Genomic DNA, 25966 nt, shown 5'->3' on the forward strand with positions numbered 1-25966 from the left:
TATTTATTTTATTCTGTATTTAACTTATGTCTACTCTAATCTTTCTTATTTCCTCCTTTCTGCTCACTTTGGATTTAATTTGCTCTTCTTTTTCTAGTTCTTCTAGTTGTGAGGTTAAGTCTGATTTGAGGTCTTTCTTTTTTTTTAACATAAGCTTTTAGAGTTCTGAATTTCCCTCTGAGCATTGCCTTTGCTGCATCCCATATGCTTTTCATTTTCATTTGTCTCGATCTTTACGGATTTCCCTTGTGTTTTTTGTCTTTGATTCATTGATTGTTTAAGAGTATATGATTTAACCTCCATATATTTGTGGGTTTTCCAGTCCTCCCTTTGTTGCTGATTTTCTGGCTTCATTCCACTGTGATCAGAGAATATGCTTTGTATAATTTCACTCTTTTAATATTTGAGACTTGTTTTGCTATCTAATGTATCTGTCTTGGAGAATGATCCATGTGTACTCTAGAAGAATATGTATCCTGCTGTTTTTGGGGTACAGTTGTCTGTATCTGTTAGGTCTAGTTCATTTATCGTATTGTTCAAGTTCTCCTGTTTCTTTATCAATCTTTTGTCTCATTGTTCTTTTCATCAGTGAAAGTGATACATTGAAGTTTCCAATTATTGTTGTAAAGGTGTCTTTCTCTCTTCAGTTTTGTCACTGTTTGCCTCATGTATTTTGGGGCACTGTGGATTTGAGCATAAATGTTTATGGTTGGTATTTCTTCTCGCTGAATTGACCCTTTTATTACAATATATGGTCCTTCTTTATCTCTTGTAACAGTTTTTGACATAAACTCTGTTTTTGTTGAATATTATAGCTACCTCCCACCTCTTTTGGTTATTATTTTCATGGAATATTTTTTGCCCATCCTTTAACTTTCCAGCTATTTGTGTCTTTGTGTCTAAGGTGAGTCTCTTACAAACAACATATGGTTGAATTATGGTGGATATTTTGTATTCCATTCACAATTTAAGCAGGTTCCAATTTCTCTACATCTTTGGCAACATTTATTATTATCTGTCTTTTTTATTCAAGCCATTCTAGTAAGTGTGAAGTAGTATTTCATTATGTTTTGATTAACATTTCTGTAATGGCTAAAAATGTTTGCATTTACATGTTGAGCATCTCTTTATGTGCTTATTGGCCATTTTTGCATCTTCTTTTGAGAAATGTCTGTTCAGATCTTTTGCCCATTTCCAATTGGGTTCTATTTTTTTTTTTTTTAATATTGAAGTAGTAAGAGTTATTTAAATATTCTGAATACAAGTCCCTTATCAGATATATGATTGATTTTTCTCCCATTCTGTGGGTTGTCTTTCACTTTCTTGATGGTGGTATCCTTTGAAGCACAAAAACTTTGAATTTTGATGAAGTCTAGATTATCTATTTTTTCCTTTTGTTGCTTGTGCTTTGAGTGTCATATCAAAGATACCGTTGCCTAATCCAGAGTAATCAAGATTTATTTACCCCTTTTTCTTCTAAAAGTTTTATGGTTTTAGCTCTTATATTTAGATGGCTGATCCATTTTGAGTTAATTTTTTGTGTATGATGTGAGGTAGAGGTCAAGTTTCTTTCTTTTGCATGTGGATATCCAGTTGTCCCAGCACCATTTATGGAAATGCTTCTCTTTCCCCCACTGAGTGGTCTTAGCGCTGTTACCAGGAATCAGTTGGCTGTAGATTCCTGGACTCTCTTTTGTCTTCTTTTGATCTATATGACCTTATACTGGTAGCATACAGTCTTGATTACTGTAGCTCTGTGATATCTATGCTTTTAAAATGTTTAAATTAAATGTTTTTTGTTGCTCATGTGTAGAGAGTCACTTAATTTTGTATATTGATCTTTTACCATGTTGATTTCCAATTTTAGTTTGATATACTTAGACATATCTAAACATGGCTGTTTCTTCATCTTTAGCATTTTAAACTCAAAAGGTTTTTAAGACCATGATTAGTCTAACTTTAATTATGTAGCAGGAGCAAGAAACCCACCAACTGCAAAAAGTTTAAATGCAGATCTTCAATAGCAGTCTAACACAAGTCAATCTAGATTTAAAAAGTTATAATTTGATACAGCATGCACATAAATGTAACAGTGAATAAAAACCACATGTTACAAATATATTGGTTATCATTCCAAGCATGTATAACCAATAAATATGGCCTAAGTTACTTAATTGGTATTCACTTCAGTAATTTGAATCCACAGATATATTTAGAAAGTTAAAGTAAACACAGATTGTACTGCATATTGATCTTTTAACTACCTCTTAAAGTAATTATAATTAATTTCTGTAGTTTAAGTTTCCCACATAGCTGATAATTATCTGTGCATTATAGCAGATTTATTTCTTATTTTCTGATCCTTATTTTTAACTTCCTTTATTGACTTATTGTACTAGCTAGAACTTCCTGAAGAATGGTAAAAAAAAAACTGATAGTAGACATCTTTTCTTAGTCCTATTTTAAAGGAAATGTATTTAACATTTCATCATTAAGAGTAATGTTTCCTGTGGGTTTTTTGGAGATGTTCTTTCTCAGCCTGTGAATGTTCTTTTTTATTTATAGCTACTTGGAGTTTTTATTCTGAATGGAGGTTTAATGTTAACAAATACTATATCTATTGAGATAATTTTTTATTCCTTTAATTTGTTAAGATAATGAATTTTGTTGGTCTGTTCTGATGTTAACCCAGTATTTCCTTTATACAGTAAACTCAATTTGATTTTATTATATAGTCTTATTTTTAGACATTGTTGGATTATATTTCTACTGTTTTGTTTAGGTTCCTTACATCTGTAATCATATGTGAGTTTGTTGTTTTCCTTTTTTTACTGGTTTTCTTTTCATGACTGGTTTGGGAAATACCAAGGTGTTATACTAAACCTTGTAAAGTGAGTTGAGGACTTTGACCCCTATTCTCTAGAATAGTTTATGTGAGATTAAAAATATCTGTTCCTTGAATAGTTGGTATTTAACTGTTAAAGAGGCTATTTAACCTACAGGTATGGGAAATATTTTTAACTTTATGGAATGAAACTGCTAGAAAGGGGGATTTGGTTGTTGCATTTTAGTAGCTTTCTATTTCTGTACTATTTCTGGTCTAAAGTTACAATGTTGCTGTAAGTTATTTATTTGATTCTGGCATAGAAAAATATGGTTGTTACACAGATGAACCATTGTAGTGAGAGTGCTAGGGACTTTATCTGATTTTGTGGAGTCTTTGACTTTTTTCCTGCACTGTAGACAGAAAGGCAGTGTCTCTGACATATAGACTATAATCACATTTCTATTTGTCTTACAGAAGTAATAGATCTTACTCATGATAACAAAGATGATCTTCAGGCTGCCATTGCTCTCAGTCTCCTGGAGTCCCCCAAAATACAAGCTGATGGACGAGATCTCAACAGGTTGTTGATTTAATGTGTGACATTCCTCTCCACATTGTCGTGTAGGTCAAAGGCAATAATTTTGTGAATGTTGCTCAGGAACAATTCTGCAAAGATTTTAATTGTGCTTGAATGAAATTTCTTTTAGGAGAGAAAATGAGAATTTACATTAGTTTATTTAGTCTTTGGGTCCCTTTTTAAAAAGCCACATATGGCAAGAGTCTTATTGCAGCATGAGGTTTTTGTCATGTAGAAGCTGCAAGATTTTTATAATTCACAAATATTAGGGAAATAAAATCCTTGTCTCAATATCTGATAAATGAATATTCCCTTTATAACTTTTGAGGGTTATCTTGTTGGATGTTTGAAAATGAAAGTTATTACTCAACCACCCTGCCTGAGAAGTAAACAGGGGATATATCTTTTGAATTGGTAGTAATTCAGTGTTTGTCTGGTATTGTTCACAAACATCTAGTTCCAGTAGTGATATGTCATTTTCTAGACTATTCTTGAGTTGTTTGTTTCAGGAAAACAGAGGGCTGGGTTTTCTGTGCTTGGCAATTTGAAGGCTTTTATATTTAGCAGAATCTGTTTCTTGCCCTTTCAATGGCAAGGCTTGAGATATAGCTCTGTTGAAATCTAGAATTTTTACTATAGTAGCCCTAGTCTTAAGGCTCAGTTCAGTTTGCATCATGTCCCTCATTAGTAGTAATTTCTGTTACATGGGATAATCCTATAATTTTTGTATAGGTAGTGATCACCCAGTAATAGCTTATTCAGTATTTTTAATCATCTGAGAAATGTTACCAGCATTCCCTAGAATGGTGTTCTTTAACTTTTTTCTTTATTTTGATGTGTGATATCTTGGCATAACATAGGATGCATGAAGCAACCTCTGCAGAAACTAAACGCTCAAAGAGAAAACGCTGTGAAATCTGGGGAGAAAATCCCAATCCAAATGACTGGAGGAGAGTTGATGGTTGGCCAGTTGGGCTGAAAAATGTTGGCAATACATGTTGGTTTAGTGCTGTTATCCAGGTATGATACTCTTAAGAGACAACTGTGCCTTCTGGACATAGTTTTGTATAGTATTAAACTGAAATGTCAGAAACACAGCTTTTAGAAATAGAAACAGATATATAAAGCTGGGGGTGGGGTATGGGGGAATGTTCCCATAGTATTGTATTTCAGTTGCTTTCCTGTATTTTGGATCGGATACTCTGATGTGTAAGTTGGGCAATGCTAAAAAAAAAATCTGTGATTGTAAATAAGTTAAATAAGTATTTTAGATCATCAGCATTTAGTGAATACTGTATTATAGCAGAGCAAGAGTGATTAAAGACAAATCACTTGTTGGGAGGCCATCATAGTTATTCATACAGGAGATGATGGTGGCCTGGAATAGAGAAATGGCAGAAGTCAAGAAATGAGAGAAGTAAAAGCATTCTAGTGCTATTTAGGAGATCAAATATATAGGATTTGGTGACGAGTAGTTATAGGATATGTGCAGGAGAGAGTTCAGAAAGACTGAAGGTTTCTAGCTTAAGTAACCAGGTAGATGATAGTACCATATGATACTGAAGGAAGAACATTTTGGGTGTGAAGAGTAGAATTTTGGTTCAGTTTTAGACATACTGAGTTTGATATGCCAATGTAAGTAAGATATCTACGTGGAAATACCCTATAGGCAGTTGACTCTATGAATCTGATTCAGAAAATAGCTCTGGATTGCAGATATAATTTTGAGAATCAGTAGCATATAGCTAGTAATAAAGCTAAGGGAGTAGATGAATTCACTTAGAATATTAGCTGGGAAGAATCTCCTGGGTATCTTAAACTTAACATGTCAACACTGCAACACTTGATCCCTACCCCTGCAATCTTTTCCATCATGTTTGTGGTATCTACCCAGTTGCTCAAGTTGAAAAGTGGAATCCACTCTTTCTCTTATCCACCACATACAGTCCATTCATTCATTCAGCTTATTATTTGTCTGACACTTCTTAAGGCTCCAAGGAAACACCAGTGACTAAAATAAAGCCTCTGTCCTCAGGCAGTTTACTTTGAAAAGAATGGAACAGACAGGAAATGAAATGTATATATTAGGTAGAAAGTTCCATAAAAACAAATGGATTAAGAATAAGGGAGCGGTGAGGAAAGGCTTGAGAGGATCCATCTAGAAGGGGAAGGGTTCCCTGTAAGGTGCTTTCTGATAAGGTGGGCATTTGAGCAGAGCCCTGGAGGAGGGTGGGAATGAGCTATATATTTACATAAAGAACATTCCACATAGAAAGAACAGCAAGTAAAAAGGCCCAAGTTCAGGGGCTTCTTAATATATTTGAGAAATAGCCAGAAGGCCATTGTAACTAAAACTGAGTGTTCAAGGGAGAAAACCTAAAGCGGTGTGGTTGGAGAGATAGTGGAGGTCTGGGTGAGAGATCTAGGGGTCATGGGGAGGATTGGGGATTTTAATTGTATACAAGATGGGAAGGTATTAGAAGGTTTGGAGAAGAAAAATATCATGATCCTACTTCCTTTTTAAAAGATCTTTGGGAGAGCACCCCACTGCTAACGCCAGCCGAAACATCTGACCCAGAGGCAACTAATAAAAGCCAATTTAGCTCTCAAAAAAAAAAAGATCTTTGGCATCTGTGTTGAAAATAAAATGTAGGGAGATAATGTGGAATTAGGGACAATAGTCAGTTCTGTCCTGTCTAAAAATAGAGAATCCACAGTCCCCTCAGCCTTTACTCCTCCAAGAGAGCTTAAAAAGAGCTAGCAGGTGTTCCAGTAGCCATGTTTCTTGAAGATGATTGTATAATGATGCAGCTTTCACAGTGTGACTGTGTGATTGTGAAAACCTTGTGTCTGATGCTCCTTTTATCTACTTTATCAACAGATGAGTAAAACGTATGGAATAAAAATAAATAATAAGGGGAACAAATGTTAAAATAAATTTAGATTGAAATGCTAGTGATCAGTGAAAGGGAGGTGTAAGGGTTGTGCTATGTATTAATTTTTTTCTGTTTTCTTTTTATTTCTTCTGAATTGATGCAAATGTTCTAAGAAATGATCATGATGATGAATATGCAACTATGTGATGATATTGTGAATTACTGATTATATATATAGAACAGAATGATCATAAGTTAAGAATGTTTGTGTTTGTTGTTATATATATTTTTAAATTTAAAAATTAATTAAAAATAGAGCTAGCAGATAGAGGGGGTAACTGAGTAAGGTTTCTGAGAAAGCCTCAGGGTATAATATTTGGAGCATATGTGGAAGGATCAGTTTAAATAAGAGGAGGGCAAGGGAGGAAGAGGAAATGATGGCTGCAAATTAAAGTTCTCATAGTTTCTAATAAGCTTGTTTTTTTTTCCCTTCCATGAAATAAGCAGCTATTTCCTGAAACAGAGAGGAGAATTGACAGAGTCAGATTTTAAAGGAGTGAAAGTTTGAAATAGTTGTTGCAGGTAACATATTTGTTGGACACCTATTGTATGTCTAGCATTTTTCTAGGCCTTTGAGGTGTAGGAGTGAACAAAACAAAGAGCCCTGTGCTCATGGAATGTAAATTCATATGGGACTAGACTGTAGACATGATAATTAGTTAATATGTCAAAATCTGATTGAGTGATAGAAAAAAGAACAAGGTGAGGGTGATTGAAATTGTTTGCAGTGGGAGCAGGCTGCAATATTAACATAATGTTAGGTTTGCCTCACTGAAGTCATGAGATTTGAACAAATACCATAAATGTAGGAAGTCAGGGAGTGAGCCCTGTAGCTATCGGGGAAGAGCATTCCAACTAGGGAGAACAGTAGAGCAACGGCAGATGACAGCAGGCTTGATGTGTTCAAGGAACATCCAGGAAGCCTGAATGGCTGGAATGAAAGGAGGGAATCATCAGAGACAAGGTTGAAGAGGTAACTTATCTTTTATTCTGAGAACAGGGAGTTACTAACAGTTGTGATCAGAGGAGTGACAAACTTTGACCCACATTTTAAAAGGCTCACTCTGGCTACTGTGAGAACAAAATGGAGGGGAACAAGGCTATAAATGAAGAGATCTTTAAGGGAGGCTATTGCAGTAGACCATGTGAGAGATGATAGCTGCCAGCACCAAGCTGGTAGCCATGAAAGTAGAGAAGTGGTTGGATTTTTGATACATCTTGAAGATAGAGTCTCCTGGTTGTCCTTATGGATAGGATGTTGACTATTTAGTATCCTAGAAGTATGTCAGGACTTGGGAGAGTGGGAACTTTTACTAGATGATAGTCTTCAGTGAATCAGGGCTTTAATTTGGTCATATTAGAAAGATAGCTAGAAGAATCTATGTGGGAGTGGGTTGAGTGAAAAGTTTTAGAGCAGGAAGATCATGTTGCAGTAATTCAGGTAAACAGGGATGGGAATTTGATTAGAACTGTTGATGGAGACTGATAGGGAGGAGGTGGTTCTAAATAACACCTCAGAGGGCAAAGTTTAGGGAACTTACTTGTTAAATGCAGATATTTAAGAAAGAGAAAGGATTCAAAGATTATCCTGAAGTTTTAAACTTTGTTTGACTGGAAGAGGAGATTGTAAGTGATAGAGAGAGCACAGAAGAAGCAGCAGAAGTTGGAGAAAGAATCATATTGATGTTGGAACGGGAAATGTAATACTAGATCACCCTTTTGTAGTTTTTAAGAATAATGGCATTATTGGGGAAAGCCAGATTTTGGAGAAGGTGAAGAAGTGGAGGGAAGTGATTGAGATTGTTAGGTCATTTTTCTCATGGTAAAAAAAACATAAGTCCCGGTAAATGTTAGCTGTATTGTCAACTGAATAAGGACGGAAGCTAGGAAGGAGGAGATGTGCTTGGTAGATATGCTTGGTGAGGTGCAGAGAGAGTGGGCTGACTATAACTAAGCAGCCTGGCCTAGGTTCCAGATAGAACTTTGGGAATGGCATGATCTGGTTTTAAATTCCTAGTCCAAGTATAGATTAAGCCCATTGGTTGAATCCCTCTAGGGCTTGTGATAGAGTGAGGGAGACAGCAGTGTATGTGTTCTGGTCAGTTGAAATCAGTACTGATTCTTTTTTTGACATTAGAAAATACTCCTGGAGTATTTTGAATTCCAATAAAGTATTTTATTTAGTTCTAATTACAAAGTTTGGCCTGTTGTCTAGCCAGAATGCTGCTTGAAAAGTTCTGTAATGCAAGTTTGAGGGGTTTTTATTTGAGGAATATGTTGGGATAAAGAGTCAAGTTCATACAAGGATTATTTCTTAATTAACTTAGCAAGCAAATAAATTGTAGAAAAAGTATGATTTACAACAATAAAAATCCTGCAAGCTAGAAATATATGCTGTTAAAAATTTTTTAGATGCACTGTTTAAGACAAAGACTGTGGAAAATAGTAAATATTGTTATACTCACCATCCATCTTAACAAATAAAATGTTGCAAGTCTTGTACTGTTGAATGAATCCCTGCTGTACCTGTCCCGTCATATCCTCCCTTCCCAATAATAACCATACATTCATATATCCCTAAACAAAATATGGTATTATTTTGTATATTAGACTTCATTTAAGCCATATAATACTGTATTTTTCTGCATTTTTTCACTCAAAATACTTTTATTTATCCATGTTGATACATGTAGCTCTCATTCATTTATTTTCACTACTGCATGGTTCATTTTATAAAAACTTTTTTCTGTAATATTATTTCAAAGACTGCATAATAGTCTATTGTATGAATGTGCAGTGGTTTTTTTTATCTATTCCTTTTGTTAGCCCTAAGTTGTTTCTAGTTTTTTCCTTAAAGAATGAAGATTCAGCTAAATTTTTGTGCTGAAAATTTAGGAAATGATTAAAGGAAATGATTATTTCCTTTGAAATAATAGAAGTAGAATTGCTTGGTAGATAGTTGTACATATTTTAAGGTAAAATAAATACATTTTTTGTTGCAATTATTTTGAAATAAAGGCTATAATTCCCATTTCTTTCTTTATTTCAGTCTCTCTTTCAATTGCCTGAATTTCGAAGACTCGTTCTCAGCTATAGTCTGCCGCAAAATGTACTTGAAACTTGTCGAAGTCACACGGTAAGTTGCTGTTAAGGAATTTCTTCCCTGTTGTTTTATAACTGTGATATTCTTTGGCTTATGCTAATATTTTTTTCATTTCCAAATTGGGTTTTCCTGTTGCAAGAAAAAAGAGTTTGCAAAATTGTAGTTAAGTAGGAATGAAATTAGAGAAATGGTTTCAAGAAAACGTAAGTTACCTTGTCACCTTCAGTTTTTCTGTCTCTGGGCATGAAAATTCAGAAATACCTGTTCTGTTTTTGGTGTCCTTAATTATCCCATTAGCTCTTCAGCCCAGCGAATGCAGCATAGATGACCTAAACCAGAGGACAGGACCTTCTTAGAAGGAACTTTAGTCTGTTTTGTCAAAGGACATAGCCTCCTGCCAGTGACTTAACCCTTCCCAGGATTTCATCTTGGTAATGAATTTTCCTAACAGGCAGGAGTACAGCAACTTCAGAAAATGAACATATTTGCCTTTGTGACAATATTAGCTCTCTGACTTCCACATAGATATTCTTGAGTTTATAATAATCCCCCTAAGCAGACCTTTTTACAATTCCCATAACGTAGTTTGAGACCTGACTCTGACCCACATCTAGATGAATGGAGATTAGGGGGTGATCATTGACAGCTTTCTCTTTATGTCCTCTAATTTTCCAAATGAAATGTTTTAAAAATACACGTGTCTGTGTTTTCACAGGAAAAGAGAAATATTGTGTTTATGCAAGAGCTTCAGTATCTGTTTGCCCTGATGATGGGATCAAACCGCAAATTTGTAGACCCATCAGCAGCCCTAGATCTCTTAAAGGGAGCTTTCCGATCATCCGAAGAGCAGCAGGTACAAAAGAAGCCTTCCTTCTGTTCAGTTTTCCCTGAAGTTCTTCTGAGATGTCATAGCATGCCTTGTAAATATTTCTGTGATGTTGCTTTATGCCAATTGTGTAAGCTCTGAACATAACTAAGCAGTGCAAGAATTTCTGTTTTTGTCCTTTTATAATGCCTAAGGAACAGGTGGAAAAGAGAGATTGTGTGTGTGTGTGTGTGTGGCTGGTAGGTGGGGGAAGGGCTGGCAGTTCTAAAGGCAAGAAGAAATAGCATTAGAAAGAATAGAATTGCACAGGGACTGTTAAAGTAGAAAGGAGGAGGTTGGAAAATATCCCAGTATATCATGGCAAAGAATCACTGAGAAAAGCAGAGTCCTTTGTCTACAGCTTTGTCTTGGGATGGCCCAGCAAGTAAACTATCCAAATCTGAGTTGAAAAGCGTTTCTGAGCAATGCTCCTCTTTTAGACATTAGTACCTTCATGACCTTTCCCTTTCCCTACCTCTTGCTACAAAATTCTCAAAGCATTTTCTTAAAGTCTCTATTTACCATTCAGAGCTCCACATTCTTCTAGAGGACTACTGTCTCTTCTTTCAGCTTTTTAATTATTATTATTATTATTATTAAGATTAAGTAGGTTTTGCTTGTTTTGCTCTGCCACAGATAGATTTTGTTCTACTACAGATTAATCAAGTGTTGCCTAACTTGCCTTCCAAGAATTGTATAGTAGCTGGGTTGCAGTTCCCTTTTATCTTCATCATATTTGGCACTAAAAAAGAAATCCTTTTCTAGTAATACAGTCTTAGCCATTGGTGGGATGAGCAGATTTTCATTTCCTTAAGTGCACTATTGAGTCTAACCCTTACATGATTTGTGCCTCTCTTATAGCAAGATGTAAGTGAATTCACACACAAGCTCCTGGATTGGCTAGAGGATGCGTTCCAGCTAGCTGTTAATGTTAAGTAAGTGTTGGGGATTTGTCTGTGCCATCTTTTCTACTCACAGCAGTCCAGTGAGAATTTTGATATGGGGAAAAGTTACTGTCTCAAGTAGATATAGCTGGTTTTTTGACCAGACCTCATGGGATAACCAGTGAGCTGTTCCCATTGCTTTGGTTTTCCCCACTGATGATATAATCATCTTAAACTGTAAGTTTTTAACTAAAAGAACCATTACTGTTAACTTTGTTAAAATCATAGCCTGTGCTACAAGATGTATTAGGTCAAATTAATGGTACACGTGAGCCTGGTGGTATAATGCGATATATTAAATTTAATCTAAGACTACTTTTGAATTCTACTTTGACTGTGTAGAGGATAGGTTTTTGTCATTTGGGTCATTGACAGAAGTGAAATTCTGGCCAAAGAATACTTCTGTCCCTCAGCTAATACAGACCCTGAGAAATTGGTTTTCTAAATTGTTTTAACTCTAGAAAATTTTTATATCATGGAACAGCTTACATAGTTAATAACAATTTAAGATGGGCTTGTAGAACAAAATGATTTTCATTCCATTTCTCTAGTGCCATTGGGAAAAATTTATTGTATTTACTTGCAAAACAGCCACAAGAGAATTCATTCTTACCTATATTCTCTTTCTATACAAAAAATATATCTATTGTTAGGGATATAGGTGCATGTATTGAATGTCTGCTTGTTAGACATTAGAGACATTAGAATCTAAGCTTGTTAAGGCCAGGGATCATGCCTTATTGTCTTGACTCAGCAACAAGTCTGGTTATATACTTGTTCAATAAATGTTTGAACTACACTGATCCAGTTTTTTTTTTTAGGATATATTTGGCTGTTTGGGGGTTGATTATATGCACTGTTTTAGCTTTTGAATGATGTCTGCGTTTAAAGTACTGATTGTCTGATCCTAATGATACTGAATTGTCTTCTTTTTTAAAAGCAGCAATCCCAGGAACAAATCTGAAAATCCAATGGTGCAGCTATTCTATGGTACTTTCCTGACTGAAGGGGTTCGTGAAGGTAAATTCTTTGCTGTGAATGTTAATTCTAGACCACATATTTATTACTATGCCTTGGAAACAGTGATTGTTAAATTTTCCTTTTGGGGAAGCAATGTAGTGAAAAGACTCTAGAGTCAGACAAACCAAGGTCTAAATATTGGTTCTACTTCTTAGTATCTGTGCAATTGTGAACAGACTGAGCTCCGAAACAGTTGAGCTCTTGGAGCTCAGTATCTTCAGATATTAAAATGGGGATAATCTTTATCTTAAAATTGTTATATTAAATTGTATAATGTTTACACAGCCCAAATCTAGCATTTATGTCAGATATATTGTGATGTTACTCTGAGTACACTGATTTTCCCAATATAATATCTAATTGAAAAGATTTTTATTTATATTGCCAAAAATGTTCATCTGTTGTAGAGGCTTGTCTAAATTGTATGCTTGATGCACATTTATTTATCTTTATGTAAAATTTTGAATACATACAAATAGACCACTATAAAAACCTTCATGTAGCCTGCAGTCTCTAGCCCTTGGCCAGTCATACCCAATCTAACCTGTCTCCTCTTATACCACCCCTGTTCTTCAAAAAACATAACCCAATACTATTATCACTCATAAAAAATAGCATTTCTTATTATCACATATGCTAAAATTTCCATTTTGTTTTTTAATTATTTTATAATTTATTTTTACAATTTTAATAGAAATCCACATGTAGTTTCCACATTATGATTTGTTGATATGTCTCATTTTAAGTTTCTTAAAAAAATCCATAGGGTCCTCCTTCATTATTTTTCCTTGAAATATATTTTTTGAAAAAATGGGTTATTTGTTGTGTAGTACTCCCCACAGTCTAAATCTTGCTGTTTACATGCCCGTCATACAGTTTAACATGCTCATCTCTACTCTTGTAAATTGGTAGTTCTATCTAGGGGTTTGACTAGATTCAGGTAAGACATTTTGGCAAGACTGATTCATAGGTGGTGGGATGTTCTTTGATCAGGAGGCACATGTGTCTGGTTAACTCTCTTTTTGTTATTAATGATCGATGCCTGGATCCATTAGTTCATTAAAACTTACCGTACAGGCTTACATGCACCTCTAACCGGTTCTCAGGAAGTTGCTGAAATTAAGAAGATCTTTCTTCTTTGGTGTCAGAAAAGACATTATGTAGTGATGAATTAAAAAAACAATTCTGGGGGACAGGAGCAAAGATGGTGGATTAATGAGGTGTGGGATTTAGTTCATCCTCCAGAGTAGCTAGTAAATAGCCTGGAACAGTACAAAACAACTGCTGAGGCCACATCAGTGACTGGACACACAGCATACACTGGTTTGGACAAGCTGGACCAACTGCGATCCCACCCAGAAATGTGAGTACCACAAGCTGCAGCAGCTGGGACCATACCCCTAAAGGCTGGTTCCAAGAGGGCAAAGGAAAGAGACTTGACTAGCAGGAAGGGGCTGAGCTCAACCAAGTTCTAATTTTGTGAAATTAATTAACAAATTCTGACTACTAAAAATGGGTCCCAGCTCAGCTGCACCTCCAGTAAAAGCTGAGGTTGCTGGTTTTTGCCCTAGCACAGAGGGAGCATGGCTGATGGAAAAAGAAGAAAAAAAAAAACCAGGTTTTTTTTAATTGGCCAGCACAAAATACTTGAAAGGGTCTGGGCCCTGAAGAAAAGGGGGAGCACATAGGACCTGGAGATACATAGAGCAATGTGCCAACTTAAGCTCTTGATTGGCAAACCCGATGAATGGGGGTCCTCTCTGAAAAGGATTTTTTTTCTTTTCTTTTTTGTGGCTGTGTTTCTACAGCTTAACTGTTCTTTGAATACAACTACAAGGCTTCTCAGGCTCCAACTGCCCCAGGCAAGGGTGGAATTAAGCTTGTCTGAGACCTTGTCTGGAGGCTGTGCCTTCCCCAGTAGAGGGGTGGGGCCCAGCTCAGGTGGAATCCCTCCCTCAAGGAATTCAGACCCCAGGGTCTGAAACACTGAAGTGATTAAAGTCAGCCTACAACCTCTCCATTGTCTCAACCACACTCCCAGTAGGGAGAGTCTGCTGAAGTTAAAGGTACCACATCACCTTAAGCTGGTGGGACCTGCAGGCTGACAAGCACCACATATCGGGCAGGATAGGAAAAACACAGAGTCCAGAGGCTTCGTAGGAAATCTTTTAACCTGGTGGGTCTCATTCTCAGAGAAAACTGATGCAGGTCACTCTTTCCTCCTTAGAGGAGGCCAGTTTGGTCTGGGAAAATCTGACTGGGGTCTATAATACCTAACTAGACCTGCCTAAGGGAACAAAAAAAGGCACCATACAGGCAGGGCAAGAAACAAGAATACAGGACCTAAAAAATTCTGATCTGTTAAACAAAACCTTAGAGATCTAGAATAAGCTGGACTTAATAATATCAAAGGACAGATAGAAAAAAAAGTCATCCAGCAAGAAAGTCCTAGGTAAAAAAGTGAAAATCATCTCCAGAATAAATTAACTAAGGAAATTAAATGCCTAGATAACAGCAAAAAAAATAACAAATCATACTAGGAAAACTGAAGATGTGGCCCACTCAGAGGAACAAACCAACAATTCAGATGAGACACAGGCGTTAAAGAATTAATTCAGAATGTTTGAACAGACATAGAAACCCTCATTAAAATCAAATCAGTGAATTGAGGGAGAATATAAAGAAGGCAAGGTACAAACAAAAAGAAGAAATTGAGAGTCTGAAAAAACAAATCACAGAACTTATGGGAATGAAAAGCGCAGTAGAAGAGATGAAAAAAAAACAATGGAAATGTACAATGTTAGATTTTAAGAGGCAGAAGAAAGGATTAGTGAACTGAAGGACAAGACATCTGAAATCCTACAAGCAAAAGAAAATATAGGAAAAAGAATGGAAAAATACAAGCAATGATTCGGGAATTGAATCACAACATGAATCATACGAATATACATGTTGTGGGTGTCCAGAAGGAGAAGAAAAGGGAAAAGGAGGAGAGAAACTAATGTAGGAAATTATCACTGGAAATTTCCCAACTCTTATGAAAGACTTAAAATCACAGATCCAAGAAGTGCAGCATACCCCAAACAGAATAGATCCAGATAGATGTACTCCAAGACACTTACTAATCAGAATGTCAGATGTCAAAGAGAAAGAGAGAATCTTGAAAGCAACAAGAGAAGAACAATCCATCACGTACAAGGGAAGCCCTATAAGACTGTGCATAGGTTTCTCAGGAGAAACCATGGAGGCGAGAAGACAGTGGTATGGTATATTTTAGATACTAAAAGAGAAAAACTGGCAATCAAAAATTCTATATAGAGCAAAATTGTCCTTCAAAACTGAGAGGGAAACTAAAACATTTTCAGACAAAAACATCACTAAGAGAATTTGTGAACAAGAGCCCTGCTCTGCAAGAAATACTAAAGGGAGTACTAGAGACAGATTGGAAAAGGCAGAAGAGAGAGGTGTGGAGAAGAGTGTAGAAATGAAGACTATCAGGAAAGGTACAAAGAAGAAAAGTTAGATATGACATATGTTCTAGTTTGCTAGCTGCCGGAATGCAATATACCAGAAATGGAATGGCTGGCTTTTAAAAGGGGAATTCAATGAGTTGCTGGTTTACAGTTCTAAGGCCAAGAAAATGTCCCAATTAAAACAAGTCCATAGAAATGTCCAATCAAAGGCATCCATCCAGGGTAAGATACCTTGGTTCAAGAAGGACGATGAAGTTCAGGGTTTCTTTCTCAAGTGAAACAGCACATGGTGAACACAGTCAGGGCTTCTCTCTCGGCTGAAAGGGCACATGGCGAACACGGCATCATCTGCTAGCTTTCTCTCCTGGCTTCCGGCTTCATGAAGCTCCCTGGGAGGCGTTTTCCTTCTTCATCTCCAAGGATCGCTGGCTGGTGGACTCTGCTTTGTAGTGTTGCTCTCTCTGAATCTCTCGTTCTCCAAAATATTTCCTCTTTTATAGGACTTCAGAAACTAATCAAGACCCACTCAAATGGGTGGAGACATGTCATCACCTAATCCAGCTTAACAACCAGTCTTGACTAAATCACATCAACCAGGGAGATGATCTCATTACAGTTTCAAATACACAGTATTGAATAGGGATTATTCTACCTTTATGAAATGGCATTTGTATTAAAACATGGCTTTTCTTAGGGGACATGCTTCCTTTCAAACCAGTACAACATATAAAATCCAAAAGGCAAAATGTAGAAGAAAGTACTGCCCTTAGAGTAATAACACTAAATGTTAATGGATTAAACTCCCCAATGAAAAGACATAGGCTGGCAGAATGGATTAAAAAACAGGACCCATCCATATGCTGTCTACAGGAGATGCATTTTAGACACAAGGATAAACACAGGTTGAAAGTGAAAGGTTGGGAAAAGATATTTCATGTAAACAACAATCAGAAAAGAGCAGGAATAACTATACTAATATCCAACAAATTAGACTTCAAATGTCAAACAATTAAAAGAGACAAAGAAAGACACTACATATTAATAAAAGGAACAATTCAACAAGAAGGAATAATAATCATAAATATTTATGCACCAAGGCAGAGTGCTCCAAAATACATGAGGCAAACAATGAAAAGAGAAATACGCACATCTACCATAGTAGTTGGAAACTTCAATTCCCCATTCTCATCAATGGACAGAACATCTAGACAGAGGATTAATAAAGAAACAGAATTTGAATAATAAAATAGACGAACTACACTTAACAGACAATTATAGAACATAACACCCCGCAACAGTAGGGTACACCTTTTTTCTCAAGTGCTCATGGATCATTCTCAAGGATAGACCATGTGCTGGGTCACAAAGCAAGTCTCAATAAATTTAAAGAGATTGAAATCATACAAAACACTTTCTCAGATCATAAAGGAATGAAGTTGGAAATCAGTAATAGGCAGACTGCCAGAAAGTTCACAAATATGTGGAGCTTCAACAACACACTCTTAAACAACCAGTGGGTCAAGGAAGAAATTACAAGAGAATTCAGTAGATATCTTGTGGCAAATGAAAATGAAAACATAATATATCAAAATTTATGGGATGCAGCAAAGTCAGTGCTAAGAGGGAAATTTACTGTCCTAAATGCTTATATCAAAAAAGAAGAAAGGGCAAAAATTGAGGAGTTAACTATCCACTTGGAAGAACTAGGGAAAGAACAGCAAACCCCAAAGCAAGCAAAAGGAAAGACATAATGAAGATTAGAGCAGAAATAAATGAAATTGAGAACATGAAAACAATCGAGAAAATAACAAAACCAGAAGTTTGTTCTATGAGAAAATCAGAAAGATCGATGGACCCTTAGTGAGGTTGACCAAGAGAAGAGAGAGGATGCAAACAAATAAAATCAGAAATGGAAGAGGAGACATAACCACGGACCCTGCAGAAATAAAGGAAATAATGAGAGGATAGTATGAACAACTTTATGCTAATAAACCGACAATGTAGATGAAATGGACAATTTCCTAGGAAGGCTTAATCAACCAACATTGACTTGAGAAGAAATAGAGGACCTCAACAAACCATTCACAAGTAAAGAAATTGAATCAGTCATTAAGAAGCTCCCCCAAAAGAAACGTCCAGGACCAGAGGGCTTCATATGTGAATTCTACCAAACATTCCAGAAAGAATTAGTACTAATCTTGCATAAACTCATAAAAAAAATTGAAGAGGAGGGATAGTTACCTAACTCATTCTATGAAGCCTATATCAATCACCCTCATACCAAAGCCAGACAAAGATATTAATGGAAAAGAAAACTACAGACCAATCTCTCTAATGAATACAGGTGTAAAAACCCTCAACAAAATTCTAGCAAATTGAATCCAGCAGCAGATTAAAAGAATTATACACTATGACCAAGTAGGATTCATCCCAGGTATGCAAAGATGATTCAACATAAGAAAATCAATTAATGTAATACACCACATCAACAAATCAAAGCAGAAAAACCACATGATCATCTCTATTGACGCAGAAAAGGCATTTGACAAAATTCAACATCCTTTCTTGTTGAAAATACTTCAAAGGATAGGAATAGAAGGGAATTTCCTCAACATGATAAAGGGAATATATGAAAAACCCACAGCTAGCATCATCCTCAATGGGAAAAAAACTGAAAACAATTGTGTTGGAAGTTCTAGCCAGAGCAATTAGACAAGAAAAAGAAATACAAGGCATCAAAATTGGAAAGGAAGAAGTAAAACTCTCAGTGTTTGCAGATGATATGATACTATATGTTGAAAACCAAAAAAAATCCACAGCAAAACTACCAGAGCTAATAAATGAGTACGGCAAAGTGGCAGGTTACAAGATCAACACTCAATAATCTGTAGTGGTTCTATACACTAGTAATGAACAGTCTGAGGGGGAAATCAAGAGAAGAATTCATTTACATTTGCAACCAAAAGAATAATTATTTAGGAATAAATTTAAGAGACAAAAGACCTGTACAAAGAAAACTACAAGAAATTGTTAAAAGAAGTCACAGAAGACCTAAATAAATGAAAGGGCATACCATGTTCATGGATTGGAAGACTAAATAGTTAAGAAGTCAGTTCTACCTCAGTTGGTTTACGGATTCAATACAATACCAATTAAAATCCAAATACTTACTTTTCAGAAATAGTTAAACCCGTAACCAAATTTATGTGGAAGGGCAGGGTGCCCCGAATAGCAAAAAGTATGTTGAGAAAGAAAAATGAAGTCAGAGGTCTCACACTACCTGACTTGAAGGCGTATTTCAAAGCTACAGTGGTCAAAACAGCATGTTGCTGGCATAAAGATAGATATATTGACCAATGAAATCAAATAGAGTGTTCAGACACAGACCTTCTCTTCTATGGAGAATTGATCTTTGAAAAGGCAGTCAAGCCAAGTCACCTGGGAGAGAACAGTCTGTTCAATAAATGGTGCCTAGAGAACTGGATATCCACATGCAGAAGAATGAAAGAGGATCTGTATCTCATACCCTGTACAAAAATTAACTCCAAATGGATCAAAGACCTAAACATTAGATCTAAGGCCATAAAACTTTTAGAACAAAATGTAGGGAAATATCTTATAAATCTTAATAAGAAGGCGATTTCCTAGACCTTACACCCAAAGTATGAGCAGTGAAGTAAGAAATAAATAAATGGGAACTCCTCAAAAGTAAACACTTTTGTGCATCTGAAACATCATCAAGAAAGTAAAAAGCTGGCACAATGTGAGACAATATTTCGAAACATTATATCAGATAAAGATCTAGTATCTGTAATATGTAAAGGGATTGTCCAACTGAACAACAAAAAGATAACCCAATTAGAAAATGGACAAAAGACATGAACAGACACTTCTCCAAAGAGGAAATACAGATGGCCAAAAGGCACATGAAAAGATGCTCAACTTCCCTGGCTGTTAAGGAAATACAAATCAAAACCACAATGAGATATCATCTCACACCCACCAGAGAGGCCATTATCAATGAAACAGAAAATGACAAGTGCTGGAGAGGATGTGGAGAAAGAGGCACACTTATTCACTGTTGGTGGGAATGTCAAATGGTCCAACTGCTGTGAAAGGCAGTTTGGTGATTCCTCAGGAAGCTAAGTATAGAATCACCATATGTTCAGGCAATACCATTGCTAAATATCAACTCAGAGGAAATGCAGGTAAGGACACAAACAGACATTTGCACAACAATGTTTATAGCAGCATTATTTATAATTGCCAAGAGACCAAAACAGCCAAAATGTCCATCAACAGAGAGTGGCTAAACACGCTATGTTACATACATATGATGGAATATCATGCAGCTGTACGACAGAATAATGTTATGAAGTATGAAACAACGTGAATCGACCTTGAGGACCTTATGCTGAGTGAGAATTGCCAGAAACAAAAGGACAAATACTGTTTGGTCTCACTGATATGAACTAACATTAATGAATGTACTTGGAGAATTTCAGTTAAGAACAGAGATCATCAAGATATAGGAATAGGGTAGATTTTGGGTTATTGGAGCTGAAGGGATACAGATTGTACAACAGGATTGATTCTAAAATGTCAGAAATGGATAGCCCAGTACTACCTAACTGTAATACGATGTTAGTACACTACATCAAGCTGAATGTGAGAATGATAGAGGGAGGAGGAACAAAGGAATGTCAGTATTGCAGGGTGTTGAAAACAGATGGTTATTCATATTTTTAAAACTTAAGTTTCTGCATTAGACTAAAGCAAAAAGTGTTCATTTGGTCTGAAATGTGTATTTTAAATAGTTCATCTCCTAATATAACTTATGTAGACAGTTTAATTGAACACCATAAGTACGTGGAACCTTGAGTAGGGCAGAAGGTTTTCTAGGTTTGTCCAGAGTGATGCCCCAATAAATCCCAGAGTAATTTGAACAGTGAATAAAAAATATTTGCAAAGTCCCCTTACGGGAATGGCGAGAAGGCAGGAAAATTCAACATCCCCGTTTGGAGGGGGCCTGATATTCTCACAAGCATTGAAGACAACAAAATCAATAGGCTGAACCCTCAATCTTGGGGTTTGTTTATATGAAACTTATCAGGCTAGGCCTTCTTACAATTGGGCCTAAGAATTACCCCCCAGAGAACCTCTTTTGCTGTTCAGATGTGGCCTGTCTCTCGGCCTCACTGTCCTCCCCCCATCTACATGGGACATGACTCCCAGGGATGTGGACCTCCCTGGCAACGTGGGAGAGAATCCTGGAACGAGCTGAGGCTCAGCATTAGGGGATTGAGAAGCCCTTCTCGGCTGTAGGAGGGAGGATAGAAGTGGGGCAAAGTGGAGTGTTGGTGGCTGGGAGATTTTGGATAGAGTTGAGAGTTACCCTGGAGGTTGTTCTTGCGCATTGTCTGGATGACCCTTTTTGATATAAGGTGTATTGGAGAGGCTGGAAAAAAAGTACCTGAAACTGTAGATCTGTGTTCCAGTGTCCATGTTTCTTTGAGATGATTTTATAATGATGTAGCTTTCACAGTGTGGCTATATAATTGTGAAGACCTTGTTCTGATGCTCCTTTTGTCTATGGTATGGACAGATGGATTAAAAATGAATAAATAATAGGGGAAACAAATGTTTAAAATAATTGGGTTGAGGGAAATACTAGTGGTCAGTGAGAGGAAGGGGTAAGGGGATTGGTATGTATGAGTTTTCTTTTTTTCTTTTTGTTTCTTTTTGTGGAGTGTTGTAGGTTTTCTGTGAAGTGATCATGGTGATGAGTATACAGCTATGTGATGATATTGTGAGCCATTGATTGCACACCAAGTATGGAATGTTCATACGTTAAGAATGTTTGTGTTTTATGTTATAGATTGGTTTTATTAATAAGATTTTTTTTTAAAACCATTCTATCTCTGCCTAGGAAAGCCCTTCTGTAACAACGAGACCTTTGGCCAGTATCCCCTTCAGGTAAACGGTTACCGCAACTTAGATGAATGTTTGGAAGGGGCCATGGTGGAGGGTGACGTTGAGCTGCTTCCTTCTGACCAGTCAGTAAAGTATGGACAAGAAGTAAGTTGGACATTTTATTTGGTGTGCCAGTGATGAAGCCAGTTAAGTAAGACTGAACTTTTAGGCAAACTTATCCCATCATATATTTAGTAACTTTACACTTAACAGAACTTAAATTAGTCTTAGTCCCTCATCGGTTGATTTGAGTCAGTGAATCTTAGTCCTTTGATAAATAAATTCTTTACTGGTAAAAACTATGAATTTTAGTTAATCATTTAAAGGTTGTATGTGCTTCTGATGTTTTAAGTATGATCAAGTTTCTCTTTTTCTGTTGAAGCCTACCTGTACCTGAGTAGGGAGAGCCCACTGCCTCCATATTTTCGGAGGGTAAAAGTACAGTGCTTAACTCCTATGGTATGCCATTTAGAATATTTTCCCTATTATAGTACTTACTGTAAATTCTTCTGCCTTTGATTTAAGATTTTTTATTTTCATTTTTATTTACTTTTGTGGGTTGGAAATAAGGGGGAGGGATTGAAGGGAGCACAAGAGTAATTCATATTCAAAATTCCAGTTGGGTTAAGAATATTTAGTGATTAGCATTCATAGCATAATTGTCAACACTACACATTCTGGATTATTCTCTTTTCGTTACACACTTGGAGGCAAAATTGAGGTTTATATGAGAGTGTAACTCAGTGTGATAGTAGAAAGGAAAGCTTTCTTGAATTAAAATAGGGAGCCTAAAAGAACCTTTTGAAAGTGTATTGGCTGTAGAACAGTGTTGGAACTGGGGTAGAACTACTGCCTCCTTAACTTTTCAGGGAAGGAGCTAATTCCTCATGGGGGATAATATCATCTGTACCACTGTGCAGGCCTGGGAAACTCTCTTGTAGAAGGGAAGAGTGTTTGTTAGCTACTTAGACCCTGGAGATCTTTACTCAAGAATGGGAACTGTTTCCAACAAAAAAATAGAAGGAAGAAAAACCATCATGCTTGTTTAGATTTAGTATCTCTAGAAAGGAAATATTTAAAGCTGTTCATTTGGATTTCTGGCACACAAGTGAATTAAACAGAAATGTCTTTACTGGTTTAGACTTTTCTAAGCTGACGTTTTTTAAGTCAATACTTGATATTCTTGAAACTCAAAGTAGCGTTGTAGGTTGACTTGATTGGGTTCCTTATGAGACATTTGTAAATTAATGGATTTCAAAGATTTGCTTAGAAACTTGATAAATCTTAATCATGAGGCTATTTCAAGCTTCTTTTCTGAGACAGAGGGGAATCTAAATTATTGTTAATAGACTGAATAAATAGCACATAATGTATATGTATGTATTAGTCTTTCAGCTGGTTTGTGGAGATAATTGTATGCTTAGTTATATACTGCTTACATCATAGTTTCTAATTCTTTGGTTAAGCTGGCTGTTTTCTTCAGCTGCTGAATGCTGATGACTTAATAAATGAGTTATAGGTTTTGGTGGAGCTCACATATTTTAAGGGTAGTTACTTTTGAGGATGATGATTAGATTAAACACTGTTGACTGGGTAGTAAATTTGGAGTCTTGAGGAATGTTTAACCATATTCCCTAAGAGGGCATGATTTGACGTTGACATTTCCTTTCATATTTGGGATAAAAAATGCTTCTGGTATGAGTTTGATTTGACTATAAAGTCCATGATCTGAGAGAAGCAAGTTTGATGAGGGATATTTTAAATCTAGTTATTGCTATTTCCTATCACTAATTCTCCTTTCTCCCACATTTCTATTCCTGACATAGCGTTGGTTTACAAAGCTACCTCCAGTGTTGACCTTTGAACTCTCAAGATTTGAGTTCAATCAGTCCCTTGGGCAACCAGAGAAAATTCACAATAAGTTGGAATTTCCTCAAATTATTTATATGGACAGGTGAGTTCTTTGGTTGATTGTCTTCCAGATATATTGTTAACAATGGATATGAGTAAGAGATATGATAAGATTCATGAGAATTACCTGGAGACCTTGAAAGTTTGCAGATTTGAATTTCCTGTTGAATTTAGGGATTTAGGAATTGCAGTTCTGAGATGCTTCCAGGTGATGCTTATGCTGCTTCTGATCTCTGGGTAACACTTTGAGTAGCTAGGCTTTAGGTTAGAGCCTTGCTAATTTTGAGGTGAGGAATAATAGGTGGAATGACCACAGTGTATGTTTTTCTAATCAGAATACTATTTGTATTCCTGCTATAAAATCTTAGACCGATTTTCTATTATAGAATTTAAAAATTTTTTTTATTGTGAAATATATATAACAAGAAAAAAAAAGAAGCCATAATTTTCAAAGTATATTTTAGCAAGTAGTTACAGAACAAATTTCAAAGTTAGTATGGATTACCATTCCATGCTGTCAGGTTTTTCCTTCTAGCTGCTCCAAAACACTGGAAGCTAAAAGATATATCACTGTAGTGATTCAGCAGTCATTTTTGTTTGCTAAATTTCATCTTTTCTGTTATAACTCCTTCTCCTTTGATCCTATTTCCAATCTATAGGGGTCTTTGGGCTGTGCCCATTCTAACTTTTTCATGTTGAAAAATGGTGTCAAAAATATAGAATAGGGGGATGGAATTAATTGATATTCTTGGAGAGGCTGGCCTCTCTAGGTTTCAGTACTTCTCTGACCTAGGACTTCTCTGACCTAGGAACCCTTTTGGAGGGTTATAAGTTTCAGAAAAGTATACTTAGTATAAGAAAATAGAGTCTTAGTTAGAGCCCTAGGTTTTCTTCAGGGTTAATTGGAATGATGTAAGTTGGGATATGGCAAACCATGGCAATTAGCAGTATCTAGCTGAAGCTTACATATAAGTAGCCTCCAGTGTAGCCTCTTGACTCCATTTGAACTCTCTTAGCCACTCTTATTTTGTTCCGTTTTTTTTTTTCTTTTCCCTTTTTAATCAAGAAGGCATTGTCTATCGTATGGTGCCGGGGTCAGGCTCAACCCTGAGAGTCATGTCCCCCTTTGTCAGGGAGACTTGCACCTCTGAATGTCATGTCGCCTGTAGTGGGGAGGGAAATAATTTTCCTCGCAGAGTTGGGCTTAGAGAGAAGAAGGCCACATTTGAGCAAACAAAGAGGTTTCCTGGAAGCAACTCTTAGGCATAATTATAGGTAGTCTTGGCTTCTCTGCTACAGAAATAAATATCATAAGGGCAAGCTTCAAAATCAAGGGCTTGGTCTATTTTCTTGGTAGTCCCTGATGTTTGAGAGAATATCAGGGGTTTCTCAGCTGGGAAAATTTAATATTTCCATACTTTTTCTCCAGTTCCTCAAGGGATGCTACCAATACTTTGTAATTATCAACCCACCATAGTCTGTGATGTCTCCATAGACAGAATTAGAAGACCTTGTTCCTGTTCTGGGCTCCATGTATTTGGGTTGTTAAAATTAAATGAGCTATAGGGTGCATGGGTGGTTCAGTGGTAGAATGCTCGCTTTTCATGTGGTAGACCTGGGTTTGATTCCCAGACCATGCCCACCCCCAAAAAAATTAAATGAGCTATCTCAACAGATTGATTAAGATTGTGTTTCAGAAAATTTAAGTTCTCAGCATGCTCAACCACTCTGCCTTTGTTCTCATACCGTAGGTAAAGCTCTAGAGTAAGTACACTATCATCTTTTACCCTGTGTTCTGATTTACCTTAGACCCAGCCAGATGGGCTTTGTTTTTGTCTCTAATTAAAGCCTAATCTCTTTTTCAGTTTTTTTAATAGTAGTTGTATATAACATTGCTGACTTTCAGAGCTAAAGAACTCCAGCTCTGAATCTTAGGTCTCACAAAGGTATTCAAAGTTACAGGGAAATACCAGTTATACACATATATAGTTCAGTGTCTAAGAATCTAGAAACGTACTTAGAACTTTGGACTAAGTATGGCTGCTCTAACTGCTTACAGTCTAGGCTCCTGTTTTTTTCTGAAAGTGACCATAACGTATTTGTTCTTTTGTTTCTGGTTTAGTTTGGACAACACATTGCCCCAAGATTCATTCAGTTCATTGCATGCCTTATGATGCCATTCCTTTTTGTAGCCACAGAGTATTCCATCATATATATATATATATATATGTATAAATGTATACGCACACTGACATACATCACAGTTCACCTTTTGGCTTCTCAGTCATTGTTCTCTTTGTCCTCCTCTGTCCATTGGGCATCATGGATAATGTCCAT

The 25966-nt window shown here is 36.3% G+C and overlaps 1 protein-coding gene across 13 annotated transcripts in view; it reads left to right on the plus strand.

Moving 5' to 3' along the window:
- Nucleotides 1-25966, plus strand: part of USP28 (ubiquitin specific peptidase 28) — a 90911-nt gene that overhangs the window by 30967 nt on the left and 33978 nt on the right. For 5 of the 13 annotated variants that reach the window (XM_077112885.1, XM_077112884.1, XM_077112881.1 and 2 more), the window contains exons 4-11: nt 3302-3407; nt 4265-4424; nt 9390-9476; nt 10159-10296; nt 11170-11243; nt 12193-12272; nt 21675-21823; nt 23545-23672. In XM_077112885.1, coding sequence (XP_076969000.1) covers nt 3302-3407; nt 4265-4424; nt 9390-9476; nt 10159-10296; nt 11170-11243; nt 12193-12272; nt 21675-21823; nt 23545-23672 — 922 coding nt within the window. The other 8 variants (XM_077112886.1, XM_077112883.1, XM_077112880.1 and 5 more) reach the window with 5 other exon arrangements.

This window comes from Tamandua tetradactyla, chromosome 8, assembly GCF_023851605.1.
Source record: "Tamandua tetradactyla isolate mTamTet1 chromosome 8, mTamTet1.pri, whole genome shotgun sequence".
Lineage (NCBI taxonomy): Eukaryota > Metazoa > Chordata > Mammalia > Pilosa > Myrmecophagidae > Tamandua > Tamandua tetradactyla.